General features: G+C 53.2%; 1 protein-coding gene across 3 annotated transcripts; it reads left to right on the forward strand.

Annotated features, from left to right (window-relative positions):
- Window positions 1-874: 874 nt before the first annotated feature.
- Window positions 875-18,517, forward strand: U2af2 (U2 small nuclear RNA auxiliary factor 2). 3 transcript variants are annotated; one of them, XM_040733861.1, is made up of 12 exons: window positions 875-1,042; window positions 5,174-5,309; window positions 5,984-6,028; window positions 6,242-6,345; window positions 6,606-6,757; window positions 7,949-8,065; window positions 8,700-8,838; window positions 13,136-13,215; window positions 13,288-13,410; window positions 13,690-13,788; window positions 14,014-14,262; window positions 17,781-18,517. In XM_040733861.1, exons 1-12 carry the CDS (start codon window positions 994-996, stop codon window positions 17,913-17,915), a joined length of 1,428 nt encoding a protein of 475 aa, XP_040589795.1. In that variant the 5' UTR covers window positions 875-993; the 3' UTR covers window positions 17,916-18,517. The 3 variants fall into 3 exon arrangements, with proteins under 3 accessions (XP_040589795.1, XP_040589797.1, XP_040589796.1); XM_040733862.1 differs by having other exon boundaries at window positions 877-1,042; window positions 13,690-13,776; XM_040733863.1 differs by lacking the exon at window positions 5,984-6,028 and having other exon boundaries at window positions 13,690-13,776.
- The last annotated feature ends 149 nt before the right edge of the window (window positions 18,518-18,666 follow it).

Consider the following 18,666-nt stretch of genomic DNA (forward strand, 5'->3'; position numbering starts at 1 on the left):
CAGGCCGCGCTAAAACCTCCGCAGAGGCCTCGAGCGCCCATGCAGCACTGGGTGCAATTGTCTCGCACACCTCCTCGGGCCTTCCGCGAGGCCGGCCTCTTTCCTTTTCCGTTCTCCTCGCTGGGAGAGCCGCGAGCCCAAGTGAGGAGACCTCCCCCGCCCCGCCCCCTCTCCTGGAGCTCCCCGACCCACCTCTTTAGCTGTCCTCCCTCCCTTTTCGGTCCTCGAAGCCGAAAGGAGCCGAAGCCGCGGCGGAAAAAGCCGAAGCTTCCCCCCCCCCACCTTGAGCGGGAGGCCTTCCCGAAGCAGTGGCGGAAGGGAACGAAATTCTCCGGAAGGGGCGGAGTGACCCAGTGGAATCTCCGGAAAGAGCCGAAGATTAGACTCGGGTTACTCTCTTAAGGGGCCGAGAGCGAGCGCTGGAAAGCTTCGGAAAGAGCCGAGGGTCTGGACGGTTAGGATTGTTGGAAGGGACCGACTGCTTGAACAGAGCCAGCAAGGGGTGGGACGCATCTCCAGAGGAAGCCAGAGACTGAGACGGTTTGAGTTGTAGGAAAAGACCCGAACCCCTTTTTTAAATTTTTTTATTTTTTACAAGGGGCTGGCGTAGGGGAACGCGGGGACCTACGGAATCCTCCGAACGTTGAGACGCCAGTCTCCCGAAAAGTTGCCGAAAGTCGGGCAGCCTGCAGAAACCCTCGCACCGGGTGATTTCGAGGGTTAGCCGCAGCCGCCTGCAGGCTCCTCGGCCCGCGGTCCGAGAAGAGCCGACCGGCTTCGGAGCCGGGCTCGGGAGCGGGGGCCGTTCGAGAGGGGAGGGAGGGGCGGGGCGGGGCGAGAGGGGGGCGGAGTCGGGGCGGGGCTTGATTAGGTAGGCGACGGAGGGCCGGCGGGGGGGCCGGAAGTAGCCGAAGCCAGCGGCGGAAGTAGCCGGAGCGGGCGGGCGGCAAGGCGAGGCGAGAGCTGCACAGGGCCCTGCGCGGCCGCCTAAGCATGTCGGACTTCGACGAGTTCGAGCGGCAGCTCAACGAGAATAAACAAGGTGAGGGCGCCGGGGCCGTGGGGTGACTTCTTGCTTAGCTCCGTGCCCTCCCCACCCCACCCCGCCATTTCCTCCTCTTGTTCCCCTCCCCGGGGCCGCATGATTCTCTCCCCCCCCTCCGTCCGCGCCGCGCGCGCCTCGCTCACGTGACCCCCCCCTCCGAGCCGAGGGAAGGCGCCGCGGCCGAGGCTCAGGGCGCGTGCGCGCGGCCCCGTCCCGCGCCCACGTGGTCCCGGCGGAGGCGGCGTGCTGCGTCGCGTTGGCGCGGGGAGAGCGCGCCGGGTTCTCCTACGCGAGGGTTGTTATTTTGTTCGTTTTGTTTTTTTAAGTCTTTTCACTCTTTATTTGAGAAAGATGAATTTGGGTCTCTCAATCCCGTCTTTCTCTTCCCCTTGCTGTCTCGGCGCTTCCGCTTCCGCTCGGGCGGACTTTTCCCTTCTCCACGCCCCCTTTGTTTCCAAAATGGCGGTGGCGAGGCGAACCATCCATCTCCCCCCCCAACCTTTCCTTCACGTGGACGGGCGCTGCAAACTCCCGGGGCTTGCACGTTTCCAGCCCGTTCACGTTTTTCCCGATGTCTCCGAACTCTCCCGCCCAGGGTATTTGTGTCCCAGCCGCCGCACGGAGCCATAGATATTAAGTGTGCCCGACACCTGTTTGCCCGTCAAAGGGGGGGAGCCTCTGCATTCTTTGTGTCCTTACACGCGTAAATCGTGTGCTCCAAGCTTGGTCTTTTGGCGGCCGACAGGTTCTGTGAGTGCCTGCAATATCCCTGATTTTAGGCAAAACCCCAAGTCCCGCATCGTTCCAAACTCGGGTGCTTCGAGCCCAGGCTCACTGTGGGGGTAACATAGACATGTGGGAAGGGATCTTGCCCAGTTGGCGTTAACGGGTTGGCGGAGGCGGCAGGTACGCCGGGGTAGCAGTCTGTCCTGGGAATTTGGGTCGGAAAGAAAGGCAAGGCCGTGTCGGCGCTGATGAGTTTAGGGATTCCGAGGACATCCCTACAACCTTTTCTTTCTGTTCTGGTTTGAGACTGAAGACGGGCTCAAGTTTCCTGAGGATTGGGGTGCAAGCTGTCTTGTGTTCCTGGCTGGAGTTGGAAGGACTGCATGAGGCATTCCGAATTCTTTGAAAACAATGCATGTGGAAAATGTAATTTTCTGATAGCCATCGGTGTGTTTTCTTTGAGTAGTGCACTGCTTAGGAGTTTTCTTATACCTGAGTTCAATACCTGCATTGTTGGTGGATGGATGCTCTAGTACCTTTGTAGCTGTTACTTGTATGCTACCCCTGAATAGTTACAGGGTTTTTGAGATTAGTAATGGTGGTACATATTAATTAGAGTTGTAATTAAACTCAGGGCTTACCATTTGTCCAGACAAGGCAATTTGTTAATAACAAACTTTTTTTTTTTTGGTTTTACGAGACAGGGTTTCTCTGTATTGTTTTGGAGGCTGTCGTCCAGCCCGGCCTCGAACTCACAGAGATCCGCCTGCCTCTGCCTCCCGAGTGCTGGGATTAAAGGCGTGCGCCACCACCGCCCTGCGCTAAATAGTTTTCTTAAGTGAGTCATTTGTAGCAGACTTCTGAGGACAAAATAATTCCTTGTTCTTTGGGCGGGAAAACTTGAGGCTCATAACGTTTTTTTAAATGTTCTTTTCTGTTAGGAGCTGAGATTAAATGGAGCGATGTGTGCATGTAGAGTATGTGGCTTGGATTGCACTAAGTCCTTAGTAGCCACACTTGTTATTGTGACCAGGTGGTCTTCGGCTCAGGCAGACCTAGTGTTGGAGTTACAGAAAGTGGATACTCCTGTAAGACCTCATGAGACCTGAGTGGTGTAGATGTGACCTTCATTGGAGGAAGAGAACCCAGTGTTAAGGCTAAGTTTTGCTTTTGTGTTGAGCTCTGACTGCAGGTGGGACTACTGCTTCAGCTGGCCTTTGAGGCTGTGGTAGACAGAGTGTCCCTGCCGGAGTTGGAAATGACCCGAGACCTGACACTTCAGGGCTGCTTGGTGGAACTGTGCGTGTAAGACAACTGTAGGGTAGCATTTTGAGCGAATGAAGTTAGATTTTTCAACTGTCCAGTGTCGTGTGGAAGATTCTTGCCTTGCTAAAGAAAGTTTAGCGTCTTGTGACTTTGCCCGTAGATACTGTCTGTGACCCAGGCTCCTTGGGTTTCTCAGCTTCAGCCCCTTTTCAGTGTGTAACTCTACATGGAGTTTTCCTGGAGTGTCCTAGGCACACAGTGTGGCCATTGCCTCCTCTCTGCAGGTCTTTGCTTGTGTTTGAGGGTTAGCAGAAGGAAATACATTTATGATTTATAAGTGACCCCACTTCAGGTGTGGAGCCAGAGCTGCATAATGTTGTGTCTGTCCCAATGTTCCACATGATTGCCTCTGTATAATTCTTGATTGTTTTATTCTTTGCATTTGTGAATGCAAATAATAACATCTTTTGTCACTAGTAGTGGTAGCCAGACTCTGGAGTGAATGTCCTGCCTCATCTTCAAAGTACAGCCTGGTGCCTAACTTACTTATCATTGCATTACAATTTGAGTTTGAACGTCACTGTTTACAAGTCATGTTCTCCTCATGCCTCCGTTTCCTTTTCTGCTGTATGAGCTTCTGACAAAGTTTTGCCAAAGCAGTAAGTGATAATTAGACACAAGTGAAGGTATTCCGTCTGTATAGATTCTGATAGAGGTGTCTCAAGATTGGTTATGATTTTTTTCCTGGGTACTTTCCTCAGTATTAGTAGCTATGTAGTTAAAACAGATTTCAAATTTTCCTACTTACTCTATCAGAAAAATACATAATGCAAATGTCTGGTGAGTTAGAAAATCTACTTTGAGACATTTTTCATTGCTTTTTCCTGCTACTAGTCTTAGAAGTCAGTCTTTTTAGGATACACCTGTTAGAGTTTTCAAGTGTGTTTGTTTTTGAGACAAGGTCTCCTTTAACTTCCTAGCCTCCAATTCTTTTTATCTTCCTGTCTCAGCCTTCCCCATGCTGGGACTATGATTGTGCTTATTAATTATTACTCTTGTCTGTGTGTGTGTGTGTGTGCGTGCGTGTGTGTGTGTGTGTGTGTGTGTGTGTGTGTGTGCATGCATGCGTAGGTCTTAGTGGTTGAGAAACTAGTGGGACCTGGGAACCAAGGAAATACATTGAGTGATCCTGGTGTAGTGTTTGCCTTCAAGGGCCAGTCTTCAAAATTGGGGTTATCCAGTTGTGTTTTGTTTAAGTTGGAGCCTCTCTATGAAGCTGGCCTGGAAGCCACAGAGGTGCATTTGCCTGCCTTTGCATTCTGAGGTTCTGCAGTTTTTCTTGGAAGCCTGTGCTCTGTAGTAGCCGTGGTCTCTGAGGCAAGGAAGCTAAGAGCAGAACAGGCAGAAGTGAAGACACAGTCCTTGCTCTGTCTCGCTCACCCTGCCTTTGCCTTCAGGGAGCGAGCGGGTGGGCAGAGGGGGGGGGTCTGCTGTTTTGGGCTTCGAGTTTGGATGAGGCTGCTCTGGGCCACCAGTTGAAGTGCTGGAGAGGAATCTCTCCCTTACTTTGTGTAGGAGCCCTCGCCCTCCCTTTCAGAGCACCTTGCTCTTGCATTATTCACCCGGTTGGGAAGGGATGGAGTTGAGTTTCCTCACTTCTTAGGGTTACTAGATCCTGCCTGGCACTTGACCCTTGGGCCTGATGGTGGGACTGTGGGTGCCAGCTGGTTGCAGAGGTTTTTCCTGAGGGGTTGCCGAGTTTCTTCAGGAAAACATCATTGGGTCTCTTGATTCCCCAGCCTCTAGCCCTGCCCCTCTCAGGGACGACCCTGGGGTCAGGCCCCTCAGCCCTCGAGGGGGACCAGGAGCCAGCCTCCTCTGTCTTCTCTGGCTCCTCAGCTCCTCTTGAGAATCTGCAGGTATCTTACACCCCCGGGGCATTTCCAGGCCCTGTCCCTTTGGTCCCTCCAGAGTCCTTAGGGACTCAGGTGTGGACCTAGGAAGCCTGTTGTCTCCCCCATTATATCCCTTCCCTGGGGGTGGCCTCCCTGGGTCTTGGCATAGCCACCAGCACGCAGGGTGGGCTGGGCCTGTGCTTTCTCTCCATTCATCCTGTCTCTTCTCACCCTTGTCCAGAACGGGACAAGGAGAACCGGCACCGGAAGCGTAGCCACAGCCGCTCCAGAAGCCGGGACCGTAAACGCAGGAGCCGAAGCCGAGATCGGCGCAACCGTGACCAGCGCAGTGCCTCTCGGGACAGGCGAAGGAGAAGGTACTAGAGCTCTGGAACCTCTGGCTGGGCACCCTGTCTGGTCTGTGTGACTGTTCTCTCTATGGGTGCTGTTTGGTCTGGTTTGAACTCCCGTTTCCCCTGTTCCTGGGGTTTCTTTGAGTTTCTCCCCTGGCAGTACCAGTGGGTTGCTGGGGGCAATAGTTCCTGGGGACAGGGAATGAGTTTTGTGCGTTTTTGTTTTTCTGTCTAAGGGAAAGGCTGTCTCTGTCTTTGAGGACCCAATGTTTCTTGTTGCTCTCTGGCTCTGTTTGGGCTGTCTTGGAGAGCACTGGTCTTGTTCCTTTCCTGCTTCCTAGGAGTTCTAGAGTAGGGCGGTCTCTGAGGCCTGTTGGTCTAGTTATTCAGAGTCCTCTCCTCTCCCCATTCTCTCTGTTCTTCCTAGGTAAGGGGGTGAGGGATATCTGAAGAGTCTCCTCTCTTACCTCAGTTTCTCCATAGAGTGCCCTACTCTCTTCCTGTTCCTTCTTCCTTCCTCTTTCCTGGGAGGAGCAGAGTTGGGGGGTGGTTGGCAGGGCTGAGGGGGCCTGCATGCTACTTGTTCTCCTTGGTCCTGCCTCAGTCCTGGGGTTCAGTGACCTTGGGCGGGGTGTATTGTTTGGGGAAGACGAAGGTCCCCAGTCACTCCTCCCCATACCTTTCCCTCCCACCCCCAGCAAACCTTTGACCAGAGGCGCTAAAGAGGAGCACGGTGGATTGATGTGAGCTTCTCTTCTTCCCTTCTGCCCCGTGGTCCTCCCGTCTCCTTCCTCACCCGTGCATCTTGCCTGCCTTGCGTCCCACCCTGGCCCAGCTCCCCGTCCTGGAGCTTATGTGGGGGGGGGCTGGAGGGGGGCTCCTGGCAGGGTCACAGGCCCAGGAGGCCTGTTGGTCAGACTGAGGGTGCCCCTCCCCGCTCTCCCTCCCCTTCCCAGTCGGTCCCCCCGCCATGAGAAGAAGAAGAAGGTGCGTAAATACTGGGACGTGCCACCGCCTGGCTTTGAGCACATCACCCCAATGCAGTACAAGGCCATGCAAGGTAGGACCCCCCTCCCCATGGGCTGTTGTGTGTGCGCGTGCTTGGTGAGGCTGAGGATCTCACCCGAGGGTAGCCCTGCTGGAGGAGGGAATTGAAGTCTTCCACGCTGGGCGCTTCTTAGCTTGGGGCCCTGCTGCTGAATTGACTTGGCTGATTGAAGAGCCTCTAAATGAAGTGGGCTAGAGGGTGGGTAGGTGGGGTTATGTGCCGGTTTTAGGGTTGCTCTAATGGAATTTATTCTGTTTACTTCCATCTTGAAGCTGCGGGTCAGATTCCAGCCACTGCCCTTCTCCCCACCATGACTCCTGATGGTCTGGCTGTGACCCCAACGCCGGTGCCTGTGGTTGGGAGCCAGATGACCAGACAGGCCAGACGCCTCTACGTGGGCAACATCCCTTTTGGCATCACTGAGGTACTGCCCTCCTCCTGCCCCTGCCCCTGCCCTCTCCCCTGTTCCCCCACCCTGTTCCTCCCTTCCCTCCATTCCCTTTCCCCAACCTGCACGGGTCAGACTCTGTTCCTGCAAGACCCCCCGGCCCCCTCCCAGACGGACGGATGGAGTTGAGCCAGCCAGGGGCCGGGCTGGGGGTGGCCCCTCCCTCCCTCCTCTTCCCCTCTCCGTCTCCCTTTCCCCAACCTCCTCCAGCAGCCCAGGGATCAAACACACACATAACGTACCTACCTACATATTGTACTACGTGTTGGAGAGAGACAGAGAGGGAGACTCGACACACATACACACAGACGCACGTCCCTGCAGTTTTTCTGACATGCTCTCCTTTCTGCCGTCTACCCACATCCTTCTCCCCACATCCCTCCCATGGTCGCTGTCCCCCACCTGCCCCATCGCTCCTCTCCCCCATCCCTCTCCCCCTCCCCTTCCCGTGGCACCCCCTGAGAATCCCGAGATCAAAGAGTTGTTTCCATTTCTCTTTAAAGTGAAATATTGTGGGGCTGAGATCCCTCGTAGCAACAAAAAGTTTGCTACCATCGTCGAAGGCAAGTAAGGTCCATTCTGACTTTCTCAACCTGCACTTTGCTACATTTGATAAACCAGCCCCCGGACTCCAGGGCCAGATCCCTCCACATCACTCTTTTCTCCTCCCCTCCCGTCCCCCTCCTCCCCGCTCCTCCACCCCTCCCTGCCTCTGTACTCCTCTGCTCTGCCTGTCTCTGGGCTCCCTCTGCCCCTGCTCCTTTCTCTGCCTGTTGTCTCCTCCTCCCCGCCGCGCCTGCACCCGTCCCTCCCCGTGTCCCCTCCTGCTGCCTTTCTTTCTCTGCTCTCACGGCTGTCTCCATCTTCTCTTGGATAACTCTCCTGATGGGGCTCCATGCTCACCCCTCACACTGGCCTGTGTGGCCTGTCTGCTCCTGTCTCCTGTCTCTCCTTTGGTGTTGCTTCCTGTTTCTCATTTCCTCCTGCATTTGTCCTACTATTGACCTCTACACCCCTGACCCATATTCCGCTGTCCCTCTCCCTCCCTCCTCCCTCCCTCCTCCCTCTCCCCTTACCCCCAAACCCCTCTGTGTCTCCCTCTCTCACCCTTCCCCTCCTCTCTCCACCTCCCTCCCCGCCCTCCCCTGTCTCCTATTCCCTCTGCAGGAGGCTATGATGGACTTCTTCAATGCCCAGATGCGCTTGGGGGGGTTGACTCAGGCCCCTGGCAACCCAGTCTTGGCTGTGCAGATAAATCAAGACAAGAACTTTGCGTTTTTGGAGGTGAGCTTTCCATTGACGTGGGGTAAGGGGTAGTGGGGATGGCGTGCGCTGCCCTCTGCCTGCCTGCTCTGCAGTCCCCATCCTTTCTATTTGGGGCTTAGGCTGATGCAGTTCACCCCAGATGCTTATGTCACCTATTTTATTGTCTATGAAGACGTAGCTTTCAGTGTGGCCCTGCCCACAGGACCCAGTGGGGGTGCTGATGTGGCTGCTGCAGTTTTGAGTGCTCCTTCTCTCAGTCTGCACTGCCCACCAGAGTCCACTTTGATTTGTACTGTTGTCACCAGCTCCAGTGTCACTTCATCAGAGCCTGGGCTGTCGTTGCCACCTGACTTCCCCATGCTGACTTCCCTCAGCACTTGGTCCCTTTCCCGCACTGGCTGTCAGAGCTCTGGGGGGGGGGGAGGCACATGTAACGGTGGCTGTCACAGCTTGTGTTTAAGTCCTTACCAGAGTACTTTTTAGAGTGAGCTTCTAGAAGCACACTCATGGCTGTTCTCCCATGGGCCAGTCCAGGATTTGGTACATGATTTTTGTTTATGCAACAGGAGGAAAGTTACAGTCTTGGGCACTGGTCTAGGCTAGTCCAGTCCCTGCCTACCCCTTAATTCTACTGTTCTCCTTTTTCCTTCAGTTCCGTTCAGTGGATGAGACGACCCAAGCCATGGCCTTTGATGGCATCATCTTCCAGGGCCAGTCATTGAAGATTCGAAGGCCTCATGACTACCAGCCACTGCCTGGCATGTCAGAGAATCCCTCTGTTTATGTGCCTGGTGAGTGGGAATTTGTTGGGGATGGGGATTGGATTTACTCTCCCCTCAGTCCCGGTTCCTGTATTTAGCTAAGCTAGAGTTGCTTAGAGATACTGTGTGTGCTTTGGACCCTGTGGATATCCTTCCAGCTTGGCAGGTGTTCTGGACCTCTGAGGTGTGGAGCTGTGATCCCAGAGTGCAGTTTGTAAATGTCAGCCAGGCTCAGACCCGAGGTGTTGGGAAGGGTGGGCCTTGCAGTCTGGGCATTGTTCCTGCCTGCCTTGGTCCCTTGGCCCTGGGATTTGAGGGGTGTGTGTGCGTGCGCGCGCGCCTATCAATAGACTTCTGTATGGTCCTGGTGTATGGTGTGTGTGCGCGCGCACGTGTGGCTATCAGTAGACTTCTGTATGGTCCTGGTGTGTGGGGTGTGTGCACGTGCGCACACCTATCAGTAGACTTCTGTATGGTCCTGGTGTGTGGTCCTAGCATGTCAAGCTCCCGAGTCTGGGCATCTGTCTGCCCTGTGTTCTGGGCTGTCTCCTGTAGTTGTATTTACTATCCTCTCTGATTGGCAGGTCACAGTGGATCTCCAGTGTGAAACCTTCAGACAGGGTCATTGGAAAAAGATACTAATGTTTGGGACTAAAGGCCCTGCATGTGTGTCATCTGATCTGTCGTTTGGCAGATGAGATGGGGTATAAGTGCAGACAATGTAGGCTGTTGGCTCCGGCTCCGCTGGGCTGCAGGAGGCAGTGGTGTCAGGGCTCTGGCTAAGTGAGTGAGGCCCGGGTCTGAGGCTGACGGTGCCTTTCAGCATGTGGGGTCTTGCTGGCTGGTGCTCAGCATTGGAGGATGCCCACTTCAGAGCAGGCTAACATTTCTGGCAGTGGAGGACTGGGGTCAGGGCTCTGACGATCACGGTGAGACCTGGTGAGGTTAGCGACGGTCCACTTGCTACCTAGGTCTAAAACTAGCATGCCCTCAATGTACTGCTTGAAGAAGAGGCGCTGTGGTGCTGGGACTGAAGCCTTGTGCTTGATAGGAGAGCATTCTCTCTGACCTGAACCCCGGCCTCCAAGTTCTTACCTTGAGATAGGGCGTGCGGACAAACAGCGTGTCTGAGGATCGGAGAGAAGACGGAGCAAGCCACAGTCACCTTTACCTTGAGCTTCCCAGCAGAAAAGACACCCAAATTCCCATTTCCTCCTGTCTATATTCTTTCTCCACCCAGCCATCTCACTTCCTGTCTGTCTATACAGACAGACCTCCACGTCTCTATGGTTAGCTAGTGGCAAGTTCTGCCCTCTGCTCTTGAAACACATTTTATTTGTACAAACAAGGGATCACCACAGTAGGGCCGCAATAAGTTTGCTTAGACAGGCCTGGAGCTTGGGTCTTCCTGCCCCTAGCTGGAGTAATTGGGATTATATGCCCTTGCCACTAGGTCCGGCTTGCTCGATGACTTGTATGTCTCTCAGATGAAGCTATAGAACGTCTTGTTCTCCAAATTCACTGTTTGGATTGCTCTTTAATTACTTAGTCACCTGCTGGTCTTGCTGCCTGGTATGTAGGTGCTTCCTGTCCCTGGACCTTTAGTCTTCAATCAGAAAATTAGGATTTGTAGTCAGTGGTGACCCATTGCTTGTGTTTACAAATAAATTTTGGCATACGGTCGGGCGTTTTTTTAAAGATTTATTTATTTATTACATATACAGTGTTCTGTCTACACGCCAGAAGAGGGCACCAGATTGAATTGTAGATGGTTGTGAGTCACCATGTGGTCGCTGGGAATTGAACTCAGGACCTCTGGAAGAGCAGCCAGTGCTCTTAACCTCTGAGCCATCTCTCCAGCCCCACGGTCGGGCGTTTTATGTTACCTATTTTTATTACTGTTGTTGTCGTTGTGGTGCTAGGAATTGTACTCAGTGCCTTTGCGTATATTAAGCGAGTAAGATATTCTCAACCTTTTTACTAGTATTTTGAGGCAGGGTCTCTGTTGCCCAGCGAGGCCTTTCTGTCTTTCTGCGTTCAGCCTCCCTTATAGTTGGGATTGTGGTCTTGTACCAGTGGATCTGGCCGTAGAGGTTTTTGTATATGCTGTAACTATGTATTCCAGACTGGTCTCCCAACCTGACTCATTGCCTTCTGTGTTGGGATCACAGGCGTGTGCCACAGAACACCTGCCTTTGGAGTGTTACAGTTTGACGTGACATATTCTGTAGAAGGTGGTTAGTTTTTTTGTTATGGTCATAAATTTATGGGTATCCTGGGCTGCACAGGTTGGCCCTGGAGTCTGCTCAGCTTTTCTCTGTATTCTTCCATGTCAACCTTTGTGCTGAAACAGGCAGATGCAGGCACAGTTGCTTTGGATCATGCTAAGTGACGCCCCTCTTCACAGGGAGTCTGTCTGTCTCTGCTGTGATTCCACAATAGGAAGGTCAGTCCGAGTCTCTCTGAGATGTGCCTAGCTGAAGAGGCTTGGCTTTCACTTGCCTGTGACTTGGTACATTGCTGCCACTTTGAAGAAGGCAGCAGCAAGTGGGATTTACCTTTACATCCCTATTTTCTGAACTTACAAAGGAGGAAAACGTCACTATATAGACTGAAGAGAAAGATTTGATGAAATCTTATAGACGTCTTGATCGTTGGGTTAAACAGCAATCTGCAACTGGAAGACTGATGTCCTCCCTTGTGAGGAGTGTGCTGGGAACTTTATATTGGCATCACCTGCAGTGGAAGCCTGAGCTGTGTTTCCACAAAAGTGAATGAAGCTCTTCTCGGCCACCTTTGCTAGCACCTCGTGTCCCTGGGATTGATTAGTGGCTCAGAGTGCCTGTGTCTGTGCCCGTGTGTGTAGTGTGATGTTCTCCCTGCTTACGCTGGTCTAGACAGCATCTAGTTGACCTGCCTTGGCTTGATTGAGATATGGCCCAGTGATTACCACATTGAGCTTGGGGTCCAGGGGTTGGCCATGGCCTGCCTTGCTGCTCCCTTGTCAAAGAGTGGTGCAGAGCCAAGCCTGCTGAGCCGCCTGTGAAAGACACCGTGGAGTTAGGCTCCAGAAACCGCCTTTTTCCTATTAGGACTTTACTCCTTTAGTGTTATATATAGTGGGAACTTTGCACCTACTGGGGTACATTTAAGTTTTTTTTTTTTTTTGTTTCATTTTATGTGTATGAGTGTTTTTGCCTACGTACATGTCTGTGTACCATATACATGCTGGTGCCCAAGGAGGTCAGAAGAGAATCTGACCACCAGAACTGGAATTAGGGATGGTTATGAGCCATCATGTGGTTTCTGGGAAACTGAACCTGTGTCTGTTGCAAGAGCAGTAAGTGTTCTTAGCTGGCGAGCTGTCTCTCTGGTCCCAGATGCTATATTTTTAAAGTAGTTGTTTGTGGCAATGGCAGCACTGGATATGGCCTGGCTCTCCATGCTTCTGCTTGTCACGATGTCTCTTGAGCTAGGTCCAGCTCTGGTGGGTAGAAGTACCTGGATCAATGCCCGCAGTTCTCTGGGGCTAGATTATAGTTATAGAGTTATAGTGGGGCACCTGAGAGCCCGGAAGATGGGTAGGGCACAATGGCTGAGGATCTAGGGGGATGTCCATCTAATGTCTTACCCGAGACTCTTGTGGATTAGGGTGGCCCGCTGCACTTGGCATGGGGAAAGCTGAGAAGGGGGAGGGAGGCTGTGTAATGGGCCTTTTGAACTGAGCAGTCGGGTTGGATTGACGCTGGGGCCTGATGATGGCTCTGAGACTAAGTGATAGTATAAGAACTTGCATGGTGCCCCACAGAACCGTCTGAGCAACATTACTTAACGCACGGGTCCAGAGTTGAGTAGAGAAGGCGAGCACAGCTCCCTCGGCTGACAGCACCATAGGTGTATTGAAGCTTTAATGACTCCTGAGCAAAGCTCCCCAGAGTTGGCCACTAGTCACCACTCAAGTGGCAGCCAACGCTGAGATTTTAACAGTAGCCTTCCCTCGTCACATGACCTCAGAAACAGTCTGCCCCTGCAGGACCCTGAGGGCAAAGGCCCGACAAGTGAAGGAGATGGTCCTGGGTGGTTGTGGACTCTTAGAGGACCTTTCACACCCAGTTGCCGGTTCTGTGCTTGCATATTGGTCAGAGTGTGGGGTGTATGGTGTGGGAAGTGTGTATAGTGTGTCTTAGGTAGGCTAGGGCTTGTGAAGGGGCTCGTTGTAGATGTTATTTTGAGACTGAGACACAAGCATGTATGTTAGCTCTCCCAGCTTTCTCATGTTGGGAAAGCACTGCTCTGGAATTGAACTCTTCATACATTTTGTCTTTAGGCGTTGTGTCCACTGTAGTCCCAGACTCTGCCCACAAACTGTTCATCGGGGGCTTGCCCAACTACCTGAATGACGACCAGGTAAATCCTCTGCCCCCTTGCTAGCCACCCCTCAGTCTGGCCAAACCCTGATGCATTGTTGGCCTCCTGCAGGTGAAGGAACTGCTGACATCCTTCGGGCCTCTGAAAGCCTTCAACCTGGTCAAGGATAGTGCCACAGGGCTCTCCAAGGGCTATGCCTTCTGTGAGTACGTGGACATCAACGTCACAGATCAGGTGAGTCTGGAGAGCCCGGCTTGCTTGCTCCATGGCCTCTTAACTTCGCTGTCTCCAAGCCCAAGTCTCCTCCCCAGTCTGGGGCGGGAGGTGGGTGGTCTGAAACAAGGCCTTGGGGGCCTTAGTTCTTTCCCTTGGTTTCGCCTCTTTGCAAACTAAATGCCCTTTGCCTTTACTGTCTCCCCACCGATGCCTGGTCCTTTGGGGGAAGTGCTGGGTCCCTGGTTCCTGACCTATGCCTCTCCCGCACCCCTTCCACCCTTCGTCCTCTGACCGTAGGCCATTGCCGGGCTGAATGGGATGCAGCTAGGGGACAAGAAGCTGCTTGTCCAGAGGGCGAGTGTGGGAGCCAAGAATGCCACGCTGGTGAGCCTCCCGGCACGTCATCTTCCATTGGCTAGAGGGACCCTGGGGGTGGGGAGGGTTGGACGGGAAGGTTTTCGTAAGCTCTGCCCCAGTTTTCATGGGAGGGGTTTGGGCACTGGGTTCATAAGTGCTTAAGTAGAGGAATGCTCCCCCTAGCTGGGTGTGAGAGGCACAGGCCTGAGTGGAGGGAGGCTAGTCGGAGCCCTTTTGTGACGTCTATTCTCCCTGACCCCACAGAGCACCATCAATCAGACGCCTGTGACCCTTCAGGTCCCCGGCCTGATGAGCTCTCAGGTGCAGATGGGCGGTCACCCGACTGAGGTGTTGTGCCTCATGAACATGGTGCTGCCCGAGGAGCTGCTGGACGATGAGGAGTACGAGGAGATCGTGGAGGATGTGCGAGACGAGTGCAGCAAGTATGGCCTGGTCAAGTCCATTGAGATTCCCCGGCCCGTGGACGGCGTCGAGGTGCCCGGCTGTGGAAAGGTGCGCTGCCTCTCGGTTCTGTGTGCCACCCCGAGCACTCTCTGCACCCCTCAGCACCCCTGGTTCTGCCAAGGGTGAGGCAGGGGTTCCAGAGAGGAGGGAGAATCAAGGCCTGGTGGGAGAATTTGGTCTCTATGTTAATGGAACTTGGTTCAAAACTTGGGATACTATTGCAAGTAGCTTTGCCTTCCTTGTCTGTGAGCTGAAGAGAAAGCTACCACACACAGTCACTGCTTAGGTGTCTCAGGTGCCAGGCGCTCCTTGAAGCTGCGTCTGTGCTCTGTGTGGTGTGGCACAGAGGTGACAGACAAACCATACAGCTAGGAGTCTGCAGTCTTGGTTTCAGAGGCCCCTGCGTTACCAGCTCTGCATGCCCACCTTGGAAGGCGCTGCTGAGGGTTGGTGGCATTCTGGCTCTTTCCCACAAACAGACGCTTTTGCCAGGTTGCTGTGTTGGGCAGTAGCAGGAGGGGTAGGAATCAGAGTTGCCCCATTGCTTTACTTTCTTCCTGGTGCTGGAGATGGGGTCCAGGACCTCTCATATACCATCGAGGCAAGTGCTTTCCTACTGAGTCACGGACACAGCCCCAGGTTCTGGTTTAGGTAGGTAGGTGGTGGTAGTTGAACGGTAACAGTAAGTTTCAGTGAGGTGAGGTTATCTTGCCAGGCAGGCTGTCCTCAGATATGATTTGATTTGTGCTTGTGTGTAGTTAGTTATGGTGGTGTACATTCCAAGTAGGGAATCCCCCTCTACCCCCGAGATAGGGTTTCTTTGTGTAGCCTTGGCTGGCTGTCCTGGAACTTGCTCTGTAGACCAGGCTGGCCCCAACTGTGGCTCTCAAGTGCTGGGAGTAAGGGTATGCGTCACTACCGACAGGCTAAGTAGGAGCTTGGTGTGTCCCTGTAGAGCTGCTTGCTGTACGGCAGGCGTGTGAAGGTGTGAGAGGGGACTGGGTGTCAGCCTTGGTTGGTGGAAAGGAGCATGGGCAGGGTTTGTGGGAGAAGATGCCAGCTTTGCAGGAAGGGCTGGGGAGGGGAGGGAGGGCCTTATGGGCTTCAGGGAGAGAGGAGGGCCGATGCGGTGCCAGCTGCTCTGGCAGGTGTGTGGAGAGGGCTCAGGCGATCCTGAAATCTCTTGTATTGGCCTGCTTTAAAGCATGGCCTGTGCTGGAGGATTGAGTTTTAGTCAAGGACATAGTGGCTCTGGTCCTGTAAGGTGGCGTCATCTGTGATACGTGTTTGTTTGTGTCCGCATGGAGTTTGAAGCTGCCCTTCAGTGTCCCTAAGTGGTATGTTGCTGACTGTAATACGGATGAGAGGAATGGATGAGTTGGCAAGCCTGAGCCTTTAACTGCCCATATCTTGGTGATTGGTATGGGGGTGTGGAGACGGAGACGGAGAAAGGCCCAAGAGACTGAGAGTGCCAGGTGAGGTGGAGGGTAACAGTCAGCTTTGGGCCAGCTGCCTTAGAGTTGCTTAGTGTCCTAACAGAGACTGCCAGGAAGCAGCTGGCAAATGGGAGCTCCAAGAATGAGGATGGGTAGAAACTCAAGTGTGGGATTGGTAAGGGGAGGCTGGCAGGTTTCAGGTGCACCTTGAGGGAATGCAGCAGGGGTGTGCAGGGGTGGGGTGGCGAGCAGGACGCAAAAGGACGCAGACTGTGACTGAGAAGCCCCTTCCGCTTCTGTGCCATTGTTTGATATGCCACTCTTGGTCTGATTCAGTCTGGCACCGCATGGAAACCTAACTTGTGGGGATTGAGTAAATACAGGAGAGCGTGAATGGAGAGACGGGCTTCTTGAGTAGCTGACTTTAATTTTCATTTGAGATGGGGTCTTGCTGTGTTACCTAGGCTGGCTGGCTTTGACCTCAAGCTTTTGGCACTAGAAGCATGCGCTAGCATATTCGCCTTACTTTTGCTCTGTTTATGGGTTTAAAAACACTGGGGGCTGGAGAGATGGCTCAGCGGTTAAGAGCACTGACTGCTCTTCTAGAGGTCCTGAGTTCAATTCCCAGCAACCACATGGTGGCTCACAACCATCCGTAATGAGATCTGGTGCCCTCTCCTGGCATGCAGACATATGTAGAGGCAGGATGTTGTATTCCTAACAAATAAATAAAATCTTTAAAAAAAAAAAAAACACTGTCTAAGAGCTGGGGAGTGGTGGCGCACACCTTAGTCCCAGCAGTGGGGAGGCAGAGGCAGGTGGATCTCTGTGAGTTCCAGGCCAGCCTGGTCTACAGAGGGAGTTCCAGGACCACACACAGAGAAACCCAGTCTCAAAAACAAAACAAAACATAAGAAAAAAACCAAAAAAACTGTAACAGGCTCATGCAGATGTTTATAGTATTTATCACTCAGCTCTAAGTTACTGATACTTTTGGAAGTGATTTTGTTTCTGCCTTTGGGGACAGGTCTTGTGTAGCCTTGGGCCTGTGATCCTGCCTTAGCCTCCCTGGTGCTGGGATTGCAGGTGTAGATAATCAAACCTGGTTTATATTTATATTTCATCTTAGAAATTTAGCTATATTTCTCAATTATTGACATTTTTGGGATAGATAAATGCTTTGTGACTTGGCCATCTGTAGGTAGGTGCCACACCCTGGTTGTGACAACAGACATTGCTCATTATCTCCTGGGGACATGTTCTGTCCCTAGCTGAGCACCAATGCTGTAACTAGATAACCTCAGTTTAAAAAGAAAACAGTGTTGGTGGTGCACATCGTTAATTCCAGCACTTGGGAGTTTGAGGCCAGCCTGATCTACAGTTCCAGGACAGGCTCTAAAGCAATACAGAGAAACCCTGTCTCAAAAAACAAAACAAAACAAAGCCACCTTAGTTAAAAAAAAAATGCCCGAAGAATGTTGTTACTACAGCAAAATAGTCTTCATTAATTTCTTGGTGTCTAATCTACCTAAGTTTTGTTCTGTCTCTAGAATATCTTGTTTCAGTAAGGTCCAAACTCCAAATTTGGTTGTTTGTTTTAGCTCACTTATTTTTGTGTTTGTGAAAACATGAAACAAGTTTCATTCAGGAATTCAGGTCTTTCCAAAATTGGTTGAGGGGCTTGAACTCAGGCTGTCAGAGTGTTGAGCAAGCGTTTAGCCCCACATAGTTTCTCTTACCAGTTTTATCTCATGTCCCCACCTGCCTCCGTAAAGTCAGGCTGGTTGTTGGAGCAGTCTCCCCTGTTAGAGTAGCTTCATTGTATTCCTCTCCTGTAAGCAGGAGTACACTGGAGTCAGTGGCTCCCGGTGGGGGGGCACCTTGTGGAAGCGAGCCCTCTGGGATTGTACCACGGGCCACCTGCCCAGTGTACTGGGTGACTCAGGCCTGCCTCTCTCCATTCCTGTGATGTCTCTGTTCTTTGCTGTGTTGGGGTCTGGAGAATGTGGGCTAACATTATCAGTCTGTGGTGTGGTATCCTCACTTCTTGTGCTGATTCTGGACCCCCATAAATGCCGACCAGTTGATGGGAGCCAGCCTCGCTCACAGATCTGCCTCTTGTTCCTACAGATCTTTGTGGAGTTCACCTCTGTGTTTGACTGCCAGAAAGCCATGCAGGGCCTAACCGGCCGCAAGTTCGCCAACAGAGTGGTGGTCACGAAATACTGTGACCCTGACTCTTACCACCGCCGGGACTTCTGGTAGAGGTGGCTGGGGGAGGGCGGGGGCAGGGCTGGCTGGGGACTTGTCCCCCACCTGTCCCCCCCCTCCTTTCTCCCCTCTGAAGATGATGGGCAGAGGAGTGACAGCCGAATGACAGCCGGCAGCAACTGGAATGGCAGCAGTTAGGGGGTGGGGGCGGGGTAGGGCAGGAAGGGGACTGGACTGCACACAGGCCCACACAGACACATGCACCCACACAGACACAGAGGGAGGGGCTGGGATGGGGACTGTGTGCACAGCAGGGCCGTAGGACCCCACGCTCCCGGCCGTCCCAAACAGCCGCCTCTTACTCCTGCGCCCCTTCCTCCTCCCTGACCCATGGTAGGAACATAGCGTGTTTATATTTTATGGCCAAACTATTTTGAATTTTGTTGTCTGGCCCTCCGTGCCCTGCCTTCTCCTTCGCAGGACCACAGCTCCCGTCCTCTGGCTTCTGGTCCTCCCTGTTCTCCCCTGGGTTCTTAAGTAGTTGGTTCTCTAGTCTTTCCCCGCCCTCGGCCCGCGGTCTGCCCCGCCCCTCCCCTCCCCTCTGTGGCAGTTTCATATTTGCTAAGACGAATTTGCTCATTAAACATTTTATTGTATTTGCTTTGTGGAGCCCTTCTGTGTCCGCTGTGTCTGCCCGTGGGTGCGGAGGGTGCCCCAGGGAGGGAGGGAGGGAGGGAGGCCTGGGGTCCCCTGTGGGCGCCCCCGTGCAGGGCTCGGTGGTAACGAGGGTTCCCGCGGCTGCACA

The sequence above is a fragment of the Mesocricetus auratus genome, unplaced genomic scaffold, assembly GCF_017639785.1.
Source record: "Mesocricetus auratus isolate SY011 unplaced genomic scaffold, BCM_Maur_2.0 Super-Scaffold_100037, whole genome shotgun sequence".
Lineage (NCBI taxonomy): Eukaryota > Metazoa > Chordata > Mammalia > Rodentia > Cricetidae > Mesocricetus > Mesocricetus auratus.